Source organism: Schistocerca gregaria, chromosome 7, assembly GCF_023897955.1.
Source record: "Schistocerca gregaria isolate iqSchGreg1 chromosome 7, iqSchGreg1.2, whole genome shotgun sequence".
NCBI lineage: Eukaryota > Metazoa > Arthropoda > Insecta > Orthoptera > Acrididae > Schistocerca > Schistocerca gregaria.
In genome coordinates this window covers 99,688,618-99,714,487 of record NC_064926.1, presented here as the reverse complement: position 1 = coordinate 99,714,487, position 25,870 = coordinate 99,688,618, and the positions used below count along the sequence as shown (strand labels likewise).

At 46.3% G+C, this 25,870-nt stretch overlaps 1 protein-coding gene across 1 annotated transcript in view; it reads left to right on the top strand.

The window, feature by feature from the left end:
* Positions 1–25,870, top strand: part of LOC126281622 (myrosinase 1-like) — a 41,208-nt gene that overhangs the window by 12,042 nt on the left and 3,296 nt on the right. Inside the window, exons 4-8 of the mRNA XM_049980744.1 lie at positions 4,121–4,243; positions 8,109–8,292; positions 11,103–11,200; positions 15,609–15,756; positions 23,871–24,019. Coding sequence (XP_049836701.1) covers positions 4,121–4,243; positions 8,109–8,292; positions 11,103–11,200; positions 15,609–15,756; positions 23,871–24,019 — 702 coding nt within the window. The remainder of the gene's footprint in view (positions 1–4,120; positions 4,244–8,108; positions 8,293–11,102; positions 11,201–15,608; positions 15,757–23,870; positions 24,020–25,870) is intronic.

The window sequence follows — 25,870 nt, the reverse complement described above, 5'->3', positions numbered from 1 at the left end:
GTAATCTACTACAGTGGTCCTCCACAGTGCATTACTGCCTCCTGTGATGGAGGGGGATTCATTTCTCGAAGGGGTTGAGTGACAGGGAGGGCGTTGTAGTGGAAAGGGGACTCTCTGAGAGCCAGGGGCGACCATCCTATGTTTTCTCTTTTGATTGTTCTTGAAGCTAAAAACAGACATAATGTGTATCACTATTATTTCATAAATATCGGTACAATAATACACTACAGCTGAAGCCATTAACATTTATTAAAGTGATATTTTCACTGTCAGTCAGTTCAAAAATGTGATCATGATAGCTTAAAGAAACCTACGAATTCGATAATAGTTTCATTAGAGTTACTCAACAATTAATACCTTAATATGAACAAGCCGAAGTAGCTGAGAAGCGAGCAGACGTTGTGCCTTGAAATCATCAGGCGCCCACCAAGAGGAGCGAACTCGGACTCAGCCAAAGCTCTGACGAGGTGGATCCGCACACCGGCCCGGCACGGACCGCTTCTCTGACAGCAGCAAGGCGACAGCACTCAGACCGACCAAGTTGCTGAGCTGCACCCCTACGTGGGTGGAGCGCGGGGAACAGACTGCGGCATCTAGGCGACGGTAACATAACCAGGACATCGTGGAAGCTATTTTTCTCGGAACGACTGAGGAAAGCAAAAGTCACCAACATTCCAGTGTATACTTGGAAAGTGGATTCATCCCTTCGCCAAGTAATCTACAACTGCCGATGTCTCTCATTTGTCGTTGGTTGGTTGGTTGGTTTTTTCCACAATAATGAAAACCAAAGTGGAACAAAAACAAGCAAGGGACGACACAGAACAAGAAAGACATAGACAAAGACCAGAAAAGAGGAATTAAAGAAATACACAGAGTGTTACAGTGGTTGGCCGACTATGGTAGCAAGAAAAGGAAAGGCCAACCACCAAAGAGACACACTAAAACCGTAGGCCAGAGGCCAGACTCAACACAAAAGGAGACACAAACCCTCAGATCGACCGATAAAAGCCCCCTGCGAGAATAAACTCAAAACTAAGCCTGCGATTGCAGCGTCATCTGTTAAAAGTGCAGAGAACGTATCAGGCAGCGAAAACGTCTGCGTGAGCGCAGTTGAAAGTGGACAGTCCAACGAAATGTGGACCACCGTCAAAGCTGAACCACAGCGACAGAGGAGTGAGTCCTCGCGGAGCAACAAATGACCGTGCGTCAGCCAGGTGTAGCCAATGCGTAGCCGGCAGAGAACAACGGAGTCCTTGAGAGAGGCCCGCAAGGAGGAGCGCCACACACCGGTAGCCTCCTTGACGACCCGAAGTTTGTTGAGTGAAGGTGCGCCATTCATCACTCCAGGTACCTTCTGCCGCAAAAATTGATTGGAGCTCACACTCTAAAAGGCCAATCTCTAGGTCCGGTTCACTGACGGCATGTTTGGCCAGCGTGTCAATCCGTTCATTACCCGGGATGATGACATGACCTGGGGTCCACAGAAGGACCACGGATCAGCCGCAACGGTCAAGAGTATGGAGGGACTCCTGGATAGCCATCACCAGGCGAGAGCGAGAAAAACACTGGTCGATAGTTCGTAAACCGCTCAGGGAGTCGCTGCAAATAACGAAGGACTCACCTGAGCAGGAGCGAATATACTCTAGGGCGCGAGAGATGGCAACCAGCTCTCCAGTGAAAACATTGCAGCCAGTCGGCAGTGACCGTTGTTCAGAATGATCCCCAAGAGCAATAGCATAACCAACACGATAAGCAACCATCGAACCGTCGGTATAGACCACGTCAGAGCCATGAAACGCGGCAAGGATGGAAAGAAAGCGTCGGCAGAGGGCCTCAGGAGATACTGAGTCCTTCAGGCCCTGTGCCAAATACAGCCGAAGGCATGGGCGGGGCACACACCGCGGAGGTATACGTAAATGGGCTCGAAAAAGAGGTGGCAGAGGGAAAAACTCAAGGCCAGAGAGAAGATCCCGGACGCGAACCGCGATCGTATACCCTGACCGGGTCCACCGTTCTAGAAGATGGACGACCGAGTTGGGAAACGGGAGACGGTAATTTGGATGCGTGGGCAAGCTACAAACACGCGCAGCATAAGCGGCCAGTAGTCGTTGGCGCCGGATCCTTAATGGAGGGACACCAGCCTCCACAAGTGTGCTGTTGAAAGGGCTTGTGCGGAAAGCTCCAGTTGTTGCGAGACGGACCCCGTTTACTCATTTATGAATAGCCATTATTAAATGATGAATGAAACATTCCAGACTGAGCTATCCCTCTGGAAAATCACATTCGGAAAAAGTGAGTGAACGTGCATGATTTTTCCAATTTTTAAAATCAATGTTGGAGAATACAACACTCTAAGGAACATATTCGAATGATCCTCTCTCACTCTGATAAAGGCATACTTACTTCTTATAAAGTTTCATTATTATTAGTGAAACGAGAGAAATCACGCACAATAGCCAAAACACTTGAATTGCCCACAATTAAAGAAACTATCGGTACACTGCTGGGGTCTGATGTATACGCCAGGATGAATTTGGTTCCTTTCAGTAACGGCAGTGTTTCGAAAATAATTGCCGATATGGCCTTTAATACTGAATAAATGTTTTTCGGTATGATGAATAAAGCAGAGTTTGTAATGCGAACTAATGAATCAATAGCCTGCAAGCTTACATTCGCTTCATTAATCGGAATTAGCAGGTAACGAAGAAACGGCTGAATATCAAAACATGTTAGTGGAAGACTGCATGAACCTCTGCAGAATGTTTACAAGATGAAATTGCTTCCTTTGAACATCCCTCTTCACTGAGAGCTCGTTTAGCGAAAGTACCAAAAATGGTAGCTTATATTCAGACACAGGTGATATAGTTATCAAAAGGAGCGTCTGCTACGTAACTAAGATATTTTTAGTATAATAGTCGACTACCTTCAACCGACTGAGCTAAGCCCCTCAAATGAATATAAAACTATGATATCCTCTCGTTGTCTAGCTCGCAGATACATTAGATAAATTCATCATGGCCAGCATAAAACTGTAGGAGAAAGTGGCTTCCGTTAACGCTAAAAGTACATCATCTTCATTCATTGCAAAACTAGACCCTTAAATCAATAACGTGAGCGGTAGTGAGTCTGTCACTTTCCAAATCTTCAAGAAACTCCAGGCAGCGGCGGGAAAGCTACAGACAATGCTTCTTAATGAATGCTGAAGCAAGCCAAAGAAGATATGTAGACTAGGTTCCATGTTCTATAAAGCTTTGCAAAAACCAACGTGAATTCTCAGTACATTTTCAGTCTTCCTGGAACAACTTGATGAGAGATGGAAAGACGAGTTGATTGATTTTAAACATGACTGCGACGCTTATGCATATCCAGTGATACGTCTATGCAGTCGAAGTTGGATTAGCTGAAGAGGTAGAGAAGATATGAAGAACGGCTGGCGCATTCGCCACGAGTGTGCTTAGTCAGTACGAAGTCTGTGTCTGAAATTCTTATCAAACTCCAATGATAGATGTTACAAGAGAGATGTTGTGTACTGTGGAGAGAAGTAGTACCTTAACTCCGAGATCACACATTACACTACTACTCGTTAAGCGCATTAATACGTCTACCTTACGTCTCATGTAACGGCCTCGAGGACACAATTAGAGAAATTCTGCCTTAGCAACGAGGTACCTAAAACCTGTCACAGTGTGTATCATCCACGTATGGTAAAGCAAGAGTGGTTCTGTGTGCTGTCCACCGTACCATACAGTATGTAGTAGAGTACATTTTATAAAGTTTCGCACTTCCTACAAAGGGGAAGATAACCGAAATCTATTCACATTATTTCTATCTCCCTGATTACCGTTTCGGAACACATTATTGTCTTTACAGCTGAGGTTATTTATTCACTGAAGGTCACATGCAGAGCTATAGACGCGGAGTTTCAATTCAAACTAGCAACTGGTCATACGTAGTTTGATAACGCAGCGCAGCACAATGCAAGTTATGTTTTACTTGGCGCTTCAAAAATAGGCTCTACAGGTGCATCTGAGCCGATGAGATGTTGTAAACAACTAAGTTCCAGTTCCAGATGATCTGCCAATCCTCCAGGGTTCTCACCAGAACGTTATTTGGTTCGCAGGTGACGATGTACCACTGGGACCTGCCACAGGCGCTGCAGTACATCGGAGGCTGGCCCAACCCCATCATGGCGGACTACTTCGTAGAGTACGCCAGACTGCTCTTCGACACCTACGGCGACAGGGTGAGTGAGGGTCTGAGTGGGCTTTTGGCCTCCTCTCGCTCAGTGGCAGCGCCGAGTAAATCCACGGGATCGACGTGTCTGTGGGACTAAAAAAAATTTTTGATTATAGCCCTAGGCCACCGTCGAATTAAGTGTTCTTCACCTGAACTGCACATCTCCAATCATGCAAACTTACTTTCAATTTTTCTATTGTATCTTCAGCAGATTTCTGCTCACCTAGTTTCTAATGTTGTTCTTGGTGATATTCGGGACTATTGTATTCGTCTCGTTTCTCCGTAATGCGGTTAGCCAACTGAGCACTCCTTCGCTTGTAGCTCACGGTTCTCGTTATGGCCTACGTATCAAAAAGAACTTTAGCAATGAACAAATTTCAGTGCACCCTAATATTTTTAGATTGTCCAAACAATAATTATTCTTTCACTCTGCAGCAAAGTTTGCTCTTGTATTAAACGTCCTCCAGACCAAAGCTCCGTGTTTCGGTACCGCCTTAACAAACTACTTCACAGTAGCCAACTTAACGTGCAACTTCTTTTTTCCAATCCTCGAGGGTGTGGCACAAAAAGAAAAACCAAAGAGTTGGTCATAGTAGTTATGGTATATCGGGTGTCTCTCCTAAGATTCGTTAGGCGCTTTTGCTCTGATGTTTCGGGTGGTAGCTACAGGTTCGCTACTGGTAAGTGTAGCTGAAGTCAACCCATAGGGACCGAGCGAGGTGGCGCAGTGGTTAGCACACTGGACTCGCATTCGGGAGGACGACGGTTCAATCCCGTCTCCGGCCATCCTGATTTAGGTTTTCCGTGATTTCCCTAAATCGTTTCAGGCAAATGCCGGCATGGGTCCTTTGAAAGGGCACGGCCGATTTCCTTTCAAATCCTTCCCTAACCCGTCTCTAATGACCTCGTTGTCGACGGGACGTTAAACACGAACCACCACCATCAACCCATAGGAGTAGTGCTCATTGCTTTTATTCAAGCAACGCACGGTATGGACGTAAAGCGTCGGTTTCTTCGCCGTAACAAACAAAATAGTTTTTAAAGTAGAGTCTTATGTGTCCATTCGAAAGAGTGGTCCCCAATTTGTCTAGTGCCGTATTGTTTTAAGATATTTATGAACACGGACAGCAATAAAACAAAGGATAACCGGTACCCCAGCAGCTACTGAGTAGTTCTTCTCTCCTGCATGCTGGCAGCAGTCAGAGCGAGTCAAGGCAGTGCTGTCGCCGCCGGTGTACTGGTGATTAACTGTGTTTCACTGTCCGTGTTGACACATATCGTTAATACAGTATAGCGGTAGAAGAATTTTTGACCGCTCTATATGATGGGCAGTTAAAATTCCACTTAAAAACCATTTTGTTTCTAAACGGAAGCAAATACAAGGTTTCCCTCCAGATTGGGCGTCGAATGAAAGACGTCTTGAGTGGTGTTCGAGGGGGGGTGACTCCAGCTACTCATTCCAGTAGCGAACGTGGCACTAAATAAAAATTTTGATTATAGAGAAAATGCGCCTGACGACTGTTAGGAGACACACCCTGTGTACTACCGACTTCACTCCTGGAAGAAAGAATGTGGTGGTAAAACGGCATAGCTACAGGTTAGAAAAAGCTTCCAGAATCAACCTTTCACTCTTCAGTTTCATATTAGCATTAACTGAAATAGTACTTGAAACATGTATGTCACATCAAAAAAATGTATTTTTCTTTTCATATCTTGTGTTATTTGCAAAAATGATGGATGTTACAGATTTTCGTTATCATATTACCATACAGAAAACAACCGCAAGAATAATGCGCTTACATTAAAAAACGTTTTTTCGTCGTTGGGTTGCATTACCGCTATAAGGGTCGCTCTCAAAGAAATGCACAACATTTTTCCAAAAATCCAACTTTCGTTGTACATCTTTGGATAGAAATATTCTTCCCACTCGTATTCATATCTAATTCGGTATGTTCCGGCAAGTCGCGCAGTGGTAATTCTTCGTCAAGATGGCTGCTTTAGTTGATGTTCGTTAGTTACGGAGTTGCTTGTGGCGTGAGAACGAGACGGTGGCCAGCGTTTAGGAGAGTTTGTCGCCGGGCAAGCAGACTGTCTGCCTACCTGGCAGCAGCGTGTACGCGTCTGCTGACAAACGCATAAAAGTGAACGAACTCTAGGAGAAGCGAGTGTCGGCACAATACTGAGACTCTCCAAGTTCAAAAAGGCTTGCGCCTGACGGGTTCCGATAATAGTGACGGAATGAACCCCGCTCCCCACCTTTCCGCTACAAGAACCCCCTCTTTGTACCTCCAGAAATGTGTCACTTTAGCCAGTTTGTCCGGAGGGGATGGTGTAAGAGGCGTATAGTATGACTGGCTGCGCTTCTCCATACGAGTTTTGCGGAGATTAAGACAATCCGACAATGATCTATCTTAGTGAGTAGTCGTGTAGGATACTCTCTACGTGTTTTGCCGAAAGCTGACGAAGTTTACGTCCATCGCAAAAGCAGTACAACACTGTCGAGTTCTCTGTAAAGTGCAGTTGTATTTCCAGTGATTCTAAGGGATGAGGCTATGCTTATCTCGGACTGTGATTACCACCTCTTCGGTAAACTGAAGTAATCCCTGCGCAGAACGACGTTTGAAGATGTTGACTCCCTTGTAAAGGCTGCTAAACAGTGGATCAGACTTGCTGGTCGTGACTTTTACCGGCCACATGTATGGGCTTAAGTTCCATAGTTGAATTGATGGAGTTTATGTAGAAAACTGACAGTCTCCCGAGAACGTATCAAAATACTGTAAAAATAATCAAGGTGCGTAAAATAAATCATATATTTAAAAAAATGCTGTGCATTTATTTTGGAGTGACTCTCATACTTCTGGATCAGTCCTAGTAATTAAGTAAGTATAAGAAGTGATTCCACTTAAAGTGTAAGTAGGCTGTTTAGGTATTTTTATTGGTAACGCCGCCGCCACGTAGCGCTCTGTATAAAAATCACTGGCTGTGCAGTCTGTGGCTGGTTTGCATTGTTGTCTGCCATTGTAGTTTTGGGCAGCGGCAGCTGGATGCTAACAGCGCGTAGCGTTGCGCAGTTGGAGGTGAGCCGCCAGCACTGGTGGACGTGGGGAGAGACATGGCGGAGTTTTGAAATTTGTAAGAATTGGTGTCATGAACTGATATATATTTGCTAACTGTGCCTACCAGTAGTTAGTGACTTCCGTAGTTTGAATTTTTTAGTTAGCTGGCGGTAGTGGCGCTCGCTGTATTGCAGTAGTTCGAGTAACGAAGATTTTTGTGAGGTAAGTGATTTGTGAAACATATAGGTTAATGTTAGTCAGAGCCATTCTTTCGTAGGGATTTTTGGAAGTCAGATTGCGTTGCGCTAAAAACATTGTGTGTCAGTTTAAGCACATTCGTGTATAATTGTTTCTCATAGACCAGTGTTGTATAATTTTTCTAAGGGGACGTTTCAAAAGGTATCAGTTACTTGCATCTCGGTACTTTCACGAATGAAACGGGGAAAAAAATCATGACCGCTCGGGATTAGCCGAGCGGTCTTGGGCGCTGAAGTCATGAACTGTGCCGCTGGTCCCGGCGGAGGTTCGAGTGCTCCCTCAGACATGGGTGTGTGTGTTCGTCCTTAGGATAATTTAGGTTAAGTAGTGTGTAAGCTTAGTGACTGATGAACTTAGCAGTTAAGTCCATAAGATTTCACACACATTTGAACATTTTTTTGAAGAAAACATGGTAGCAAGCACAGTCCACTACGTAATGCACAGTAGACACGTCAACTGCTGGCCGCTTAGCAGTGCGTAGAAACACGTAATCGGAGCAGTGCTGGCTACCTGTGCTGAGGGACGGTTGCTTCACGTCCTGTGTGCTGGTGTTGACAGGTGAAGTGGTGGATCACGTTCAACGAGCCCACCATCTTCGCCGGCGGCTACACGACCAGCGGCGGCACGCCGCCCTCTCAGAACGCCCCCGGCATCGGCGACTACCTCACCTACTACACCGTCATCAACGCGCACGCCCGCGTCTGGCACCTCTACAACGACACGTACAGGGCCACGCAGCAGGGTAAGCCACCAGAGGGCACGCCCGGCGGCGTCGAGGACTGAGCACACCGGGCACAATTAAGTCACCCTCACGAGACATCACACCTCGAGCCTCAAGCTTCTAGCCTTGTTAATGGCACCAATTTGGCGAGGAAAGTGCATTAGTCTCTTCATGCATGCAGTACCCATCTGGAGTCTTTCATTGATGATTATATACCACACAGATACAAAATTGTGGGATGTTCATTGGTACACTTCAGGTGCTCTTCCAGACAGTCCCAAGTGTTTTCTATGCGATTGAGTTCGCCTGATTCAGTGGGCTAGTCGAATTGCTGTAGGGTTCCAGAGTCTTCCTCAAACCAGGAATGTAAGTCTGCAGCCGTATGAACACAGCTATTGTCTTCTTGGAAAACGGGACTGCAGTATAATCATAATGAAGACGTAGAAGTGCGGGCAACATTTTGTCTCCGGGAATGTTGTGCATATGCTTCGTGAAGTGGCGAATGAAAAATTGTACCAACGCTGGGATTGGAACCTGAATTTCCTGCTCACTAGGCAGGTGCACCCAGTTACAGTCGTGATGAGCACGGTTACTGTAACCTGAATGAGTCGCCCACCTCACGGTACGAAAAACACCATTAAAACATTACGCAACCAGCTCCAGCTTGAATTACATCCTCCACACAATGTGGGATAAACGCCTCACTGGGTCGTCAGTGCCCTATAGTCAAGTCGGTATAAGAAGTTCCTTCACAGTTAGTGCCGATGTTGCCAGCTTTTAGCTGCGCAGTGCTAAGGGCTGTACGCGAAAACAATAGTCGTCTACAGAGCTGCAACAACACGTTTACAAAATCGCTTTACTTGACCGATTGACGTAGGCGTACAAAGCTGCTGGGCCCAGCCGCTGTAGGGATCTCATTATGCTGACTCAACTATAGCCGTCGTACATCATTAGCAAAGAGGGAGGACAACACCACACGCCTCCAGTCAGCAAGTGCCCAATTTATGAGTTGTATGGCTCATCGATGACGTGCACTTTTAACTACCACAGTTGACAAATGTCCATAAAATACAGTTACCTTCGCAATGTTGTGTACATGCTAAGTGAAGTGACGAAAGGAAATTTCTAACATTGCCTGGATTCGCACTTTGATTTCCTGCTCACAAGGCAGATACATTACCAACTACCTCACCTAGCCATTGTGGCGGCGAGCAACTGCACAGACTAACCTTGTACACCTCCCTCCTCAGTCCAAAATCCCATCTACCCCTAAGCCCGCTGAGTATTCCTCCTAAACTTCAACAGCGTTGCACAGGCTCTCCAGTTGTGTTTGAATACCACCTCAGCATCGAATGAAACTGGGGATCCTACCTGAAATCCAGGCATAAGTGCCAAACGAAACTATATGGTTCCAGAGACAGCAATGCTATTCGAGTTTTGGGGAAGGCCAAGCGGGCTGAGATGTGGATGGGAATTTGGACTATGGTGGGCTGTCCAAAGGCACTGCGCAAGGATGGCGGGACGGTTAGCGTATCTGCCTGGGGATTGATAGCTACAGCTGTTGGACGTTCTCCCGAGGCATACCGTACCAAATTCGGTCAATCAGCGTCTTAGATTGTCAAAATCCCTAGCTGGTTGGAGGGCTCTGCCCATAAAGCTACCAAACGTTCTCGATTTGGGGGGGGGGGGGGGGAGGATGGGGACGGGGGAAGGGGAAGATTCGCCGACACTGCTGGCCAAGGTAACGTTTGGCAAGCACCAAGACAAGCAGTAGAAACTACCGGCGTGTGCGGAAGGGCAGTATCTTGCTGAAATGTAAGCACACGATGGCTTGCCACGAAGGGCAACAAAACAGGGGTAGAATATTGTCTACGTACTGCTATCCTGTAAGGGTGCCACTAATGATAACCGAAGGGATCCTGCTATGGAAAGAAATAGCAGCACAGGCCATAACTCCTGGCTGATGGGCCATATGTCGTGTGGCATTCAGGTTGGTATCCACCTACTGTCCAGGGAGTCTCCATGCATGTCTTCGCTGGTTATCAGTTCGAAGCGGGACTCATCACTGAAGACAATTCTACTCCATTCAATGAGATTTCAGTCCAAAGACGAGTCTTGAGACACCCCTGTCAGTGATAGGAAACGAACATGACTGTCGTAGGGCGTATAGCCTGACAACAACTAGTGATTGTCTAGGGTGCAATTCATTTTCGTAGCGGGCCTTATATTACAGAGAAGCAATCGAAACTGATCGTGATATCACGTAACAAACCAGTTTTAAGGGTAATAAACGGTAGTTAATGTAAAAACTTAATATTTATTTTTAAAACCCGAAACTTCACCATACACACATCAAGTGTCAATAAAATTTTATAAAAAGGAGAAAAAAGTAAACGTTGTCGCTGGTGGCTCATAATTCGGCTCTCTGGAGGACAGTAATCGTAACAGATGATCAGTACATTGCAGCCCCCCCCCCCCCCCCCCCCCCCCCGTGTTCTGCTTCTGCACTTCTTGGTCTTCCGTGTTCTGTAAGAATGGACGCTACCGGTAAACTTACACTCAAATGTTCGGTTTTAACCTGGTTTCAGAGAACTGCAGAGGAGCTCTGAGCGTTTGTTTGAAATGTCTTAACGCCTTTGAAGTTGGAGGTTTCTTGACTTTTGTCTCCTTTCAGTTCCAGCGACCTGTCTCTTTCTCTCGCCCTTGTACTGGTCCATTACTTTAAGTGGAATCGGTCCTAAACAAACACTGAGAACGACTGCTCTTTCGGCGAGCACTGTGTTGACCCGTTTTATATCAACGTAACCCTATTTGTTGCAATGCTGTTGCAGGTCGCGTCGGAATCGTGCTCAACAGTGAGTGGCACGAGCCGAAGAACGCATCCAGTCCTGAGGACCAAGAGGCTTCCGAGCGCATGATGCAGTTTGTGGTGAGTGTTCTTGTTTCAACGATTAAACTGGTTCAGCACAAAATTGGGCTTGAATAGACTTGTGATGTGTACTTCTAGTACTTAAGCTCCTACACAAGACGCTGTAATATCGAGCTGTTTTGAGTTTATTATTATGAACAGTACCCCAAAAAATCCTCGAAGAAACTCGTCATCCGTCATCTACCCCGCCCCCTACAAACCCCGGTTGAATAATATGTTCTTTGATAAAGCGCATTGACCAATAGCGTTAGTAAGAACATTCACTATTACATGAATGATATAAAAACATTAGACATGTATGTAAATGCATATATGAAAGGTGATGGGTTACGTGTAGCAATAGCGAACAGGTCCAGTTTGCGATGCTCAATGACTCCCTGCAGGCACAATCGGTAATCTCTGCGACTTCGATACGGTCAGCTGTCTTACGTAGTCGCAAGAGTGTCTGGTGAAGATACAGAGCTGTAACGGTAAGCACCGAAAGGGTTTCCATTTTATGTCTTTTTGTCTATGTAGGTGACACAGATGGAATGCCGACTAACCTATATGAAAAATTAGACAGACGCTGGTACTCTGTCACTTCCTAGTCTGAATGACGCGGTGTTACGCCATGTACTGATGTTCCTATCACACACCAGCATTCTTATAGATCTGTCTTACGTCGACGGCATACTAACTCGACGAGGGATCGCTTGTTGCTGACAGTGCTGTGGAATAAAGAGGTGGCTAGATAGACGCTTTACATTTCTCTGTATCAGGTTACTAAGGAGGATTTGTCGTCCTGCTGGAAAGCACAGAGTAGTTCAGCAAACCCCATACGCTGCCATGTGGAGAAATCATCTTGCAGCACACTTGCAAGCAATGACATAACGCCATTTGACGCGCTGACTCACCAGCGGAGAGTCTCAGAGAACACGCCGTGCAGCTCATCTCAGCCCAAAAACATCAGCCCCGACGCCTGGTCAATGAGACTCGGCACTTTCACGACCTCGTGAGCGCGAACGCCAGCGTAAGACTGTCAACGTGTCTTGTAGAGAACTGATTGCAATCCACAGAACGTACAGCGTAGCAGAAGGGCTGTGTATGGTGACTGTTGACGGATATCACCCGAATGGGGCAGATGAACAACGAGTCCAGATCTCGAACTCTACAGACCAACAGTGCAAACCTAGCCTGGCTGCTGAATGACGTACCTCTCCAACGTACTGCACTATGGAAAGCTGTAGCCTATGGCAGGTATCCCGTTCTCGTCATCATACGTGCAGGAGTCCAGTGAGAGAACGCATGTGGCTAACACTACAGTTTCGCAACGACTGTATTCGTCAAGTTCAGACACCTCCACGGTAAAGTTAAGCCAGTTGCTTCCGTCAATATCTAAAGTGGTAGTGTCGTTGTAGAATACATTATCCCGTATATAAGAATTTGTCTAGTCATGAAAATGTAATATGTTGGTCCAGAAAAATCTAAAACGAGTGATACGATCTCATAACACGGATACCATAGGGTTATTTCTGCAACTCTGTTTTCTTGACTGTTTTCACCATGTAACGTTGAGTAAGCGTCCTCAAAGGCATATAAACAATTATTCTTCCCGCTCTGCATCCGTGAGTGAAAAAGAAACCTTAATATGTGATGGAACGGGAAGAAGCTTCTGCCCAACACTTCAGTATTGTTTAGCAGAGTACAGATTCACACTGTCCAGTCACATTAACGTGATCACTTGTCAGAACCCTGAAAGACGCCTTTTGCAGCGCGACCCGCTACGAGGCGTGCATTAAGAGAATCAGCGAGGTACCGACAGACATGTGGAGCCATGGCGTGGCCAGCTACGCCAAGATTCTCGGTTGCGGATGCAGGGCACGAAGAGCCCGATCGAGATGGTCCTACTGCACTCTGATTTGGTTTAAATACGCTTAGTTTGCTGAGGAGGGCAGTACGTTAAACTTCGAGACACGCACATAGACGGCGAACTGTTTGACGCGTTGCGTTGTCTTGCTGGTAGACACCATCGTCTCGAGAGAAAGCAAACTGTATGTAGGGGTGGATGTCGTCCGTGAGGAAAGATGCATACTTTTATTGATCCGATTTGTCGTCCAGAACGACAAAGTCGCCCAGGGAATGCCACGAAAACAGTCCGCAGTCCTTAAAACTCCGTCTTACGGCTTGGATCCTTGCGACGGTCGATGCAGGGTGATTGCTTCCAGACGTTTCGTACCCTACACGACAACGGCCTTTTGTCCGAAGGAACACGAAACGTAATTCGTGTGAAAAGGCCACCTGCCGCCACTCACTGGACGCACAGTTGAGGTACTGGCGTGCAAATTCTAGCTTTCGTCCCTGGTGAAGAGCAGTCAGCGTGGTAGCGTGAACCAGGCATCTGCTGCGGAGGGCCATCCGCAACAACGTCCGCTGAACAGACGCTCAACCGACGCTGACGGTAGCCCCTCGGTTCACCTGGGCGGTCAGCTGCACGTCTGTTCCCCCACACGCGTCTCCGTAGCCGTGTTTACCCCTGTCTGTCATCTGCGGCCTGTGATGCCTCGGGGTTGCTTTCGACAGCGCCATTTTGCCATGCAAGGTGCACTTTAACCACAGCGGCACGCGAACAGTTTACAAACTTACCTGTTTCGGAAATGCTTCTACTCTTGACCTGAAAGCCAGTGATCGTACCCTTTTGGAACGCAGACAAATCGCTCAGTTTCCACATTAGGTGCAGATGTTCGTTTATAATGGGACTGTAAGGTGAAGCAATAAAGGGAACAAAAGAAAAATTTAGAGTAAAAATTAACGTCTAGGGAGAAGAGATAGTAATAGTTTACTGATGACACTGTAATTCTGTCGGTGACAGCAAAGGCCTTGCAATAGTAGTTGAATGGAATAGACGGAGTGTTAAAACGAGGATATAAAATGAACATCAACAAAAGCAAAACGAGAATAATGGAATGTAGTCGAATTAAGTCGGATGAGGCTGAGGGAATTAGATTAGGAAATGAGACATTTAAAGTAGTAAAGGAGTTTTTCTATTTGGGGAGCAAAATAACTGATGATGCTCGAAGTAGAGAGGATATAAAATGTAGACTGGCAATGGCAAGGAAAGCTTTTCTGAAGAAGAAAAATTTGTTAACATCTTGTACAGTTTTATGTGTTACGAAGTCTTTTTTGAAAATATTTGTATGGTGTGTGGTCATGTATGGAAGTGAAACATGGACAGTAAATAGTTTAGACAGGAAGAGAATAGAACCTTTTGAAAAGTGGTGCTACAGAAGAATGCTGAAGATTAGAAGGGTAAATCATGTGAGTAATGAAGAGGTACTCAATAGAATTGGGAAGAAAAGAAAACCTGACTGGAAAAAGGGGTCGGTTGGTAGGACACCAAGGGATGACCAGTTTAGTACAGTAATGAAGCGTGAGGGGGGAGGGGGTAGGGGCGGTCGTAAAGGGAGACCAATAGATTAATATGGCAAGCAGATTCAGAAGGATGTACGTTGCAGTAGTTACTCGGAGATGAAGAGGCTTGCACAGGATAGAGCAGCATGGAGAGCTGCATTAAACTGAGCTACCCAAGCACGACTCACGCCCCGTCCTCACAGCTTTATATCTACCAGTACCTCGTCTCCTACCTTGGTAGATCACTTGCCCGCGAAAGGCAAAGGTCCCGAGTTCGAGTCTCGGTCTGGCACACAGTTTTAATCTGCCAGGAAGTTTCATATCAGCGCACACTCCGCTGCAGAATGAAAATCTCATTCTGAAAACATCCCCCAGGCTGTGGCTAAGCCATGTCTCCGCAATATCCTTTCTTTCAGGAGTGCTAGTTCTGCAAGGTTCGCAGGAGAGCTTCTGTAAAGTTTGGAAGGTAGGAGACGAGGTACTGGTGGAAATAAAGCTGTGAGGACGGGGCGTGAGTCGTGCTTGGGTAGCTCAGTTGGTAGAGCATTTGTCCGCGAAAGGTAAAAGGTCCCGAATTCGAGACTCGGTCCGGCACACAGTTTTAATCTGCCAGGAAGTTTCATATCGGCTCACACTCCTCTGCAGAGTGAAAATCTCATTTATCGTAAGCAATTCGCGAGTGATGAGATAGTACACCGCACTGCTGAACGTTCAGGTCGCATGCAGGCTGTTGCAAGCTGGCACCTTCACCAGTGAGGGACGAATTAGGGGGTCCATTGCATTCTATGTATACGTCTTTTACACGAGCATACGGTCACCAATAGCTCGGGCAGCGTCCTGTGCGATGACGACCCAGTCGTGTGTTGTCGCAAACTGTTGCACCAATCCTGAGACACGAGCGCGCTCTCTCTCCAGTACATCAGCTGTACCTCAATCGCTTGCTCCTCACATCCCGTTTACCCAGAGCAGCTAAGATGGCTTCAGAAGTGCTGATGCTCCACGCTTGACGCCTCGTTCGCAGATCGGCGCCTTCGGACAGCCGCTGTTCAGCCCGGAGGGCGACTGGCCGGCCGTGATGAAGGAGCGCATCGACGCCAACAGCGCCGCCGAGGGCCGCCCAAGGTCCCGGCTGCCTGCCTTCACCCAGCAGCAGATCGAGTACAACAGGGGTGAGCTGCCAGCAGCCAAAGTCTCCCTCCCCACACCGCTTTGCACTCGAAACGACCTGTCCGTGCCTTTTGTTTTTGAATTCGCTGCGCTCGCTTATTCTTCTCAGTACACGGCGTTCTTTTGGTCTCAGATTTTCGCTAAATCTTAGGTGTTTGCTTTATGCATTGCCCGATTGGACTTGTCCGTTTTCCTGTTGTAGTCTGTTAGTCTGTTCGCACTTGCCGAATCACTTTTGATGACCGGCGGTCAGTCGGCCCAACAACCACTTTTTACTGTCGTTCGCGACCTTCTGCCGAATCTCGATCACAATACATACCCTCTCCCAATGAATTTTCAAATGACTACCTCTCCTGCACAAAGAAATTCGCGCCTAACCTTTATTCAGCTTATTAGCTCTAACTTCGCCCTCCATATTCAATCCTACATCTGTACTTCCTAACTCACTTATCGACTTTCACTTCTTTCCTCTTCCAACCACGATCCATCCCCCCATTCCTCTACTCCATTTCTGTCTTCCACAATCCACTCCCAGCTACATATTGCGGCTCACTTGACCCCTTCATATATAAACCCACACCATGGAATACAATGGAACTTCTAACCTAGTCTCCCGTTCCCTCAATCCCTTTATAGTGTAGATCTTCTCACTTTCAGGGAACGTGCAGCAGTTCTTCTTAATATATACCTCCTTTGTGCCGTCTTTTAATTATTTTGCTTTTTATTTAAATCCAACGGCCTTTCCGCAGTGGTAACACCGGTTCCCGTCATATCATCTAAGCTAAGCGCTGTCGGGTTGTGCCTGCAATTGGATGGGTGACCATCCGGTCTGCCGAACGCTGTTGGAAAGCGGGGTGTACTCACTCCTTGTGAGGAAAACTGGGGAGCGACTTGACTGAGAAGTAGCGGCTCCGGTCTCGTAAACTGACACACGGCCGGGAGAGCGGTGTTCTGACCACGTGCCCCTCCATATCCGCATCTAGTGACGCCTGTGGTCTAAGGATGACACGGCGGTCGGTCGGTACAGTGGAGCTTCATGGTCTTTTCGGACGGAGTTTAGTTTTTTAATTTACTTTTTATTTAGAACTAAAACTCAGTTCATTTTTTTAGTACCAGATCGTCATAATAGTTATAAATATATATCAATGCTTCGCCTTTTAATATACACTCCTGGAAATGGAAAAAAGAACACATTGACACCGGTGTGTCAGACCCACCATACTTGCTCCGGACACTGCGAGAGGGCTGTACAAGCAATGATCACACGCACGGCACAGCGGACACACCAGGAACCGCGGTGTTCGCCGTCGAATGGCGCTACCTGCGCAGCATTTGTGCACTGCCGCCGTCAGTGTCAGCCAGTTTGCCGTGGCATATGGAGCTCCATCGCAGTCTTTAACACTGGTAGCATGCCGCGACAGCGTGGACTTGAACCGTATGTGCAGTTGACGGACTTTGAGCGAGGGCGTATAGTGGGCATGCGGGAGGCCGGGTGGACGTACCGCCGAATTGCTCAACACCTGGGGCGTGAGGTCTCCACAGTACATCGATGTTGTCGCCAGTGGTCGGCGGAAGGTGCACGTGCCCGTCGACCTGGGACCGGACCGCAGCGACGAACGGATGCACGCCAAGACCGTAGGATCCTACGCAGTGCCGTAGGGGACCGCACCGCCACTTCACAGCAAATTAGGGACACTGTTGCTCCTGGGGTATCGGCGAGGACCATTCGCAACCGTTTCCATGAAGCTGGGCTGCGGTCCCGCACACCGTTAGGCCGTCTTCCGCTCACACCCCAACATCGTGCAGCCCGCCTCCAGTGGTGTCGCGACAGGCGTGAATGGAGGGACGAATGGAGACGTGTCGTCTTCAGCGATGAGAGTCGCTTCTGCCTTGGTGCCAATGATGGTCGTATGCGTGTTTGGCGCCGTGCAGGTGAGCGCCACAATCAGGACTGCATACGACCGAGGCACACAGGGCCAACACCCGGCATCATGGTGTGGGGAGCGATCTCCTACACTGGCCGTACACCTCTGGTGATCGTCGAGGGGACACTGAATAGTGCACGGTACATCCAAACCGTCATCGAACCCATCGTTCTACCATTCCTAGACCGGCAAGGGAACTTGCTGTTCCAACAGGACAATGCACGTCCGCATGTATCCCGTGCCACCCAACGTGCTCTAGAAGGTCTAAGTCAACTACCCTGGCCAGCAAGATCTCCGGATGTGTCCCCCATTGAGCATGTTTGGGACTGGATGAAGCGTCGTCTCACGCGGTACGCACGTCCAACACGAACGCTGGTCCAACTGAGGCGCCAGGTGGAAATGGCATGGCAAGCCGTTCCACAGGACTACATCCAGCATCTCTACGATCGTCTCCATGGGAGAATAGCAGCCTGCATTGCTGCGAAAGGTGGATATACACTGTACTAGTGCCGACATTGTGCATGCTCTGTTGCCTGTGTCTATGTGCCTGTGGTTCTGTCAGTGTGATCATGTGATGTATCTGACCCCAGGAATGTGTCAATAAAGTTTCCCCTTCCTGGGACAATGAACTCACGGTGTTCTTATTTCAATTTCCAGGAGTGTATATTGTCATGCTTTTATGTGTTTTGAACCCATTCAGGTGATCTGCAGGCTGTTTGTGACGCTGACAGCCCGTGTTCCGCCTATATTGGGCGAGTGGCCTGAAACTATAAAGAAAACTGGACAAGTGCGACTAAGACTTACACTCTGAGGATTCCTACATATTTAATTACGTATATGGATAGTCTAGCTATAGGTTTTGATGAGTGAGTTTCTGAAAATCAAAATATGTGATAGAAACGGCCAAATCTTTTGATTTCATTGGTATAGAAGTTTACATCTTTTACGTCGCCAAAGTACCATAGACACTGCCGGCCGCGGTGGTCTCGCGGTTCTAGGCGCGCTGTCCGGAACCGTGCGACTGCTACGGTCGCAGGTTCGAATCCTGCCTCGGGCATGGATGTGTGTGATGTCCTTAGGTTAGTTAGGTTTAAGTCGTTCTAAGTTCTAGGGGACTGATGACCACAGCTTTAAGTCCCATAGTGCTCAGAGCCATTTGACCCATAGACCCTGAACACTTCTACCTGTTCCTGAGAAAAAGAAGTATTAACGGACGGACAGGCAGATGGCAAAAATAGGGACCGCATAAGAGTTCCGTTTTTTTTCTAGTTGAGGCACGGAACCCTAAAGCGAATAGGTTTCTAGTGAATTTTAATTTCTATCTGATGGCCTTGGTCGCCGGTGATACCTCCTACAAACATTTTAATCCTGGTACGGGCGTAGTTTTTGGGTTATGGTTAGCCAGGCTGGTGAAATGGCCATTACGGTACTAGCGGTAAACTTTGAAAGAGTTGACTACCACTCTGTCGTCATTTGTAGTGCAAAACTCCTCGAGAACAGACTCGTTACTCGATGTGCTGCTTTTCTAATTTTATTCACAGCATTTCTGTCTCAAACATCTGGACGGTTATTAGAAATATAAATAAGTTTTCGATGAAAAGTTCTCCGGACTTCAGTCGCGTTATGTGGTCAAATTTTCACGGCATTTCACCTGTATTCTTTTCAGCGTGACTGCTGCCACCAGTTTAGATGCAAACAACGAACGCTTTGGGTGCGAATTCGCAAAAGGCCAATGATTCCAACATTCGATGCTCCACATATTGTCTACCATGCAACCCCATAACATTGGCTGCTAATGCCAACAGGGGGCAGGGCTGGAGGTATCCAATATTGAGCACAGCATGAGGCTAAGAGCGTAGTTGAAGTGCCTTCCCGAAGAGTAATTCACAATAGTATACATTGGCAGTGGTGTTGATACAAAGCAGAACAATGGCATCGATAAACAAAGTGAACATTGGCCTTATATCTACAACAACAGTTGCTGAAGCTGACATTTCATCAGAAAGGAACGCGTGGAATTTCGCAGAGTGAGAAAGAAGTGGCAGGTGAAGTATTTGCGTTTCTCCAAGATGAGTCAGTGGAATGTGTGGTGTCGTATACGCTCGACAGCGCAGACAATGTACATGAAGAGTGCTGTGATGGCGATACGTGTTTAATACGTGAATGTGATATTCCAACAAGCGTCAACTGTCGAGCTACTCGTATATACACTCCTGGAAATTGAAATAAGAACACCGTGAATTCATTGTCCCAGGAAGGGGAAACTTTATTGACACATTCCTGGGGTCAGATACATCACATGATCACACTGACAGAACCACAGGCACATAGACACAGGCAACAGAGCATGCACAATGTCGGCACTAGTACAGTGTATATCCACCTTTCGCAGCAATGCAGGCTGCTATTCTCCCATGGAGAAGATCGTAGAGATGCTGGATGTAGTCCTGTGGAACGGCTTGCCATGCCGTTTCCACCTGGCGCCTCAGTTGGACCAGCGTTCGTGCTGGACGTGCAGACCGCGTGAGACGACGCTTCATCCAGTCCCAAACATGCTCAATGGGGAACAGATCCGGAGATCTTGCTGGCCAGAGTAGTTGACTTAGACCTTCTAGAGCACGTTGGGTGGCACGGGATACATGGGGACGTGCATTGTCCTGTTGGAACAGCAAGTTCCCTTGCCGGTCTAGGAAAGGTAGAACGATGGGTTCGATGACGGTTTGGATGTACCGTGCGCTATTCAGTGTCCCCTCGACGATCACCAGAGGTGTACGGCCAGTGTAGGAGATCGCTCCCCACACCATGATGCCGGGTGTTGGCTCTGTGTGCCTCGGTCGTATGCAGTCCTGATTGTGGCGCTCACTTGCAGGGCGCCAAACACGCATACGACCATCATTGGCACCAAGGCAGAAGCGACTCTCATCGCTGAAGACGACACGTCTCCATCCGTCCCTCCATTCACGCCTGTCGCGACACCACTGGAGGCGGGCTGCACGATGTTGGGGCGTGAGCGGAAGACGGCCTAACGGTGTGCGGGACCGTAGCCCAGCTTCATGGAGACGGTTGCGAATGGTGTTCGCCGATACCCCAGGAGCAACAGTGTCCCTAATTTGCTGGGAAGTGGCGGTGCGGTCCCCTACGGCACTGCGTAGAATCCTACGGTCTTGGCGTGCATCCGTTCGTCGCTGCGGTCCGGTCTCAGGTCGACGGGCACGTGTACCTTCCGCCGACCACTGGCGACAACATCGATGTACTGTGGAGACCTCACGCCCCACGTGTTGAGCAATTCGGCGGTACGTCCACCCGGCCTCCCGCATGCCCACTATACGCCCTCGCTCAAAGTCCGTCAACTGCACATACGGTTCACGTCCACGCTGTCGCGGCATGCTACCAGTGTTAAAGACTGCGATGGAGCTCCGTATGCCACGGCAAACTGGCTGACGCTGACGGCGGCGGTGCACAAATGCTGCGCAGCTAGCGCCATTCGACGGCCAACACCGCGGTTCCTGGTGTGTCCGCTGTGCCGTGCGTGTGATCATTGCTTGTACAGCCCTCTCGCAGTGTCCGGAGCAAGTATGGTAGGTCTGACACACCGGTGTCAATGTGTTCTTTTTTCCATTTCCAGGAGTGTAGTTCATCAACCTTGTTGGACGGGGAGCAACAAATCCCGTCTCCAGCGAAACGTAGTAAAGGACAATCGTTATCCACGGTGATACATACAGGAAAGATCATCCGCAGTATGATAAAAAAAAGAGTTATAAACATATTTCAAATAATTTCGCAGCAATATGACCGTGTAGTGCATAAGAAAAACTACAGATATTCAAGGGAGGACAAAGCGCATTTGTTACAAAAACAGGTGTTGGCGCGATTCAAGGATGATCGATAAAATTTACAGGATATGCATGATAGTGAGCTAATAAGTGATGCACATCAAACTGTGCGCGGCACAGAGTGATCTCAAGGAAAGCAGTGGGTGGTTGCATAAATTCAAACACAGCTACAGAATTGGAAGGCGTAAGAGAAGGAAATTTCCAGCAAAGAGTCAACTTGACGATGTAGATCAAACTGCGGAATCGGCCCGAAAATTTGTAGGTGAGATAAACAAACCTATCCCGTCGTTCAGTAAGGAATTTGTTTTCAACTCTAACCAATCGGGATTTGAGGAGGAAATGTACATGAAAGGAACTACGGAAACTAAAGATACCGAGAGAGTTGTATCAAGATTAACTAACATCAATGCCTTAACTCATTCTTATACAATTACGCCGACTGTTAATCTGGACAGTAACTTGGCTGGAAAGTTACTTATTGAGCTGCGAGAAGGTGGAGGTGCTCTGCCCCTTAGATTGTTTCTCGTGTGCGTGATCTGGTAAGAGCAGCAGGGAATATTTACGTCACACCAATCAAGAGTGCGAAAATGGGCGTAAGAAAACTACAACTATTGTATGAGTACTGCTTTTGGCCAATAGCTGGACAAAATAACTTACTTTTGCTTGATTCCTAGTCTGCGTAAAAACATCATGTTCCTTTAGACCAAACTATTCCTCCTGAAAAGTGTGTAACATTGCAATTCATACCACTTGGAATCACTGGACAAATTTAGTCTCTGGATGTTTGTTTTTCCGTGCCTATAAACCACATTGTCACACTATCTGCAGCTACGCATTAAAGGATAGCCAGTTTCACGATAAGGTCCACAACAGACTGTTTCGCATTCGGTTGCATGCTGTCACATTCCATCAGTTCTCGCAACCACGTTACACCAATATTATTCTAAACGTATTCTTTAAGAGTGGATAGCTACCTGAACGCCCTGCTCAATGTTAACTCCCAAGGAGTTCGCTGTCGATCTTGGTGGTGCGAACGTTTTTGTTCACTGTGGCGCGTAATTTTTCATTCGGTGTTCATGGTGCAAGTTAATGGTTTCTTTTGAACATTTGTTGAATATCGACGGTGTCCATTTTGTGAAGTGTAATACATACATCCCATAGAGGTGGGCCTCTGCATCTGATGGACACTGATTTTTCTGTCGCCCTCCTGATGCACATGGTGAGTTATTAGCAGTTAATATTTTTCCTGTCATAATAGCTAACACAACATTTTCAAATGAGCCTTATGTAAGATTGAACTTGCGACCTCGCATTCAGGGGGTTCCCTGTAAGATGATATCACTGATACGCAACAGCTGCACAACTTTCGTCTTGCTTCCCAATCCAAAACTCATTCCTGAAGCTTTCCATGTTGCATATTGCTGTCTTTACAGAATGTGTCGCCCCCATTACATTTACGGTGTTGTTATAACTACACTTTGCCAGAACCCTTATTGAATACAATTATTTTTTCCGTTTTATGGGGATCTTCACTCTCCAGTTGAATCCCCAAACATTCCATTGCAACAGATTTTATCCCCAACTTTATTAGTAACAAACAGCGCAAAGAATTAATTCGGATGACTTTATAAACTTTAAGAATAGGTATATTATACAAAGCAAAATAGAACTGCGTTGTTAAGACGTTGGCTACGAGTTTTCAACACTTCTCTAATCATCACACTGAGTTGTGATGACGGCGTCAGTTACATGCTACATCTCTAGTAGACACATCAACCTGTAATTTTTAGGTTCTTAGAAAAAAGTAAAGCATACCAATTTCCATTCCCTATATGATTTCATACCTTGTGACGTCTGAGCGTTTCTTAGTTTGAATTTGGTTCTGAGCTACTACAGCCCGAATTTAATTGTAAACATCCTTCAGTTTTACATTTTGTAAACATTTCAAAACAGCTTCCTTTCCATTGAAAATCTGAAGAAAGTGCACAATCCTTAACAGTAAGTAATCCGCGAAAATTAAATTATAACACGAAATGCACTGGATGTCGTAATGAGAAGATAGATTTACTGATAAAACACGTTAGAACGGTTATGTAGGTTTATATACATTTCCCTGCCATAACAATCACTAATGGAAGATGAAATTTAAGTGCTGTACAAATCACCCTCCATCATGCAGACATAGTTAACGACTATAACAGAAAACAGCATATTCATATATTAATTATGTCAAATATTTTATGTCTGCAAAAGAAATAGCGTTCCCACCTTTGGAGGAAAGTGTCCGTTCCTCTCAGTTAACCAAATTTCGGTCCTCTTTCAGCAAGAGGCCTGTACGTTGACGCTTTATGTTCACAGGTACGACTGATTTCATCGGACTGAACACGTACGCCACGAACCTGGTGACCCTGGGCGAGACTGGTACGATTCCGTCCAAGGCGCACGACCAGGGCGTCATCATCTCGTACGACCCCAACTGGATCGTGGGAGCAAGTGGCTACGTATACGTAAGGAAACAGTTTTCTGCAATTTAACAAACCACATGCCAAAGACGTTCTTTAAACTTCTGAGCATTGTGGATATCATTACTTTCATTATAAGGTTCCAGCGATTTGTCACAATGCTTTGGGATATAGTGTGAGGTCCACAAAATTTAAACCTACTCGTGGTGAATGGTTTGTAAGTGCTGGAAACAAATCCTACCATCTCATTACCATTACGCTGTTCGTAGGCCGTAAAAATAACATAAATACGCTCTATTACGGATGTTCGAATCCAGTAGATATAGTTTCTCATACCGGCTGGAGACTTGTGCCATGCAACACACGTGTTGCGCTCCGAATTGACAGTTTCCATAATAACAAAAAAAAATTCCATATCAAATGGTGTGCGTAAAATAGGTTATTTCGAAGTAGAAAACATTTGTCTAGCGGTTGTACTGTACACATACAAACCTCCACTGTTAATACCGTACCTCAATATTCCGCCTTTAATTGCAAGGTAAATAAGGAAATCTAGTTCTAATATTCTGTACTGCCAACGAGCCAAGTGTGGGAGTGTTATAAGACACTGGATGCTCATTCGGAAGGAACGAGGTTCAAACATCGTTCTGTCACCCATGTTTAGGTCTTCTGTAGTTTCAGTGCATCGCTTAGGGCGAATGACAAAATTGTTCCTTTGAAAAAGACAGAGCCTGTTTTCTTCCCCATCCTTGATCTGCCCCAACTGGTTCTTCATCTTTAGCAAGCTGCCCGTCGACGGGTCGTTCTCTCCTAATCCTTCTTCCTTCCTCCCTTTCTTCTATGCTGTCAACTTCATCGAAAAGTTGTTTTCAGGTAGCGTCAAGTGAAAATGTCTTGCTGTAGACTGTGAACTAACGAGCTAGATAATAATAACCATATTTCAAAACTCAACTATCAAATTCCCTAATCATCTGCACATAACTGTTCGCAGTTGCGAATATACAATGAACGGCTATTTTTGTATCTTCATGTGATATTGGAATAGCTTTCAACACCGTGAGTGAAGGAGGACACGTGAAGTCAAATTACATCTACGCAGATAAAGTGAAGAGATTATTTTCGTGTGCTTTTATATCGAATGTAAATACTGTACGTTTTTTATTCCTTGCTAAACATTATGGTGCTATTGTTTGTTTTGTGTATCAGTCTAACTAGAATGTACTAGCTTTGCAGTTACCTCAGTCAGGCAAATCTCAGAATAAATTAGAGACAAAAGTCACTTTTTTTTAAATCGGTGTGCAAGCATTATTTCCTTCGAGTGGTACAAAATTAATAGTGTGAAATTTCCTTTTAATTGTACATAATTAACTTATACATGGCTAAAAATCAGTTACTGGGATAAAATGAATATTTTATTACTTACACACTGAGTTACAACGATTGTGGCATGAATGAATTGATGCAAAATCCGAAAACAGTGTCGTCTTACTGCGTTCGGCATACCTGTCCGAGATTTTAAATATATCTTTCTAGTCTCTTATTGACGAATTTACTAACAGTTTTATAATTCTTTAAGTGGTTTGTAATGTCAGAAGAAAGGAAAAAATACAATGAAAATTCAGAAATGGCTCACACACCAATACACTGAAACTTCACTACGAGTATTATAGTACCGAAAGAGAGGTGGGAAGAGTGCATGGTTAACTTATGGGATTGTGTAGAAAAATAGTTATGTGATTTTAGTAGACCACATTACAACTAATGAATTTGCCTTTTTATTTTTTGGGTACATTTGTCACTTTCGGCACCACCAGAATTTAGTCTTATTTCACCAAACAGTCCACAAGCAGTTCGTAGCGTTCAAGCACTCTACCTCCGTTGTTCATCCTAAACAGT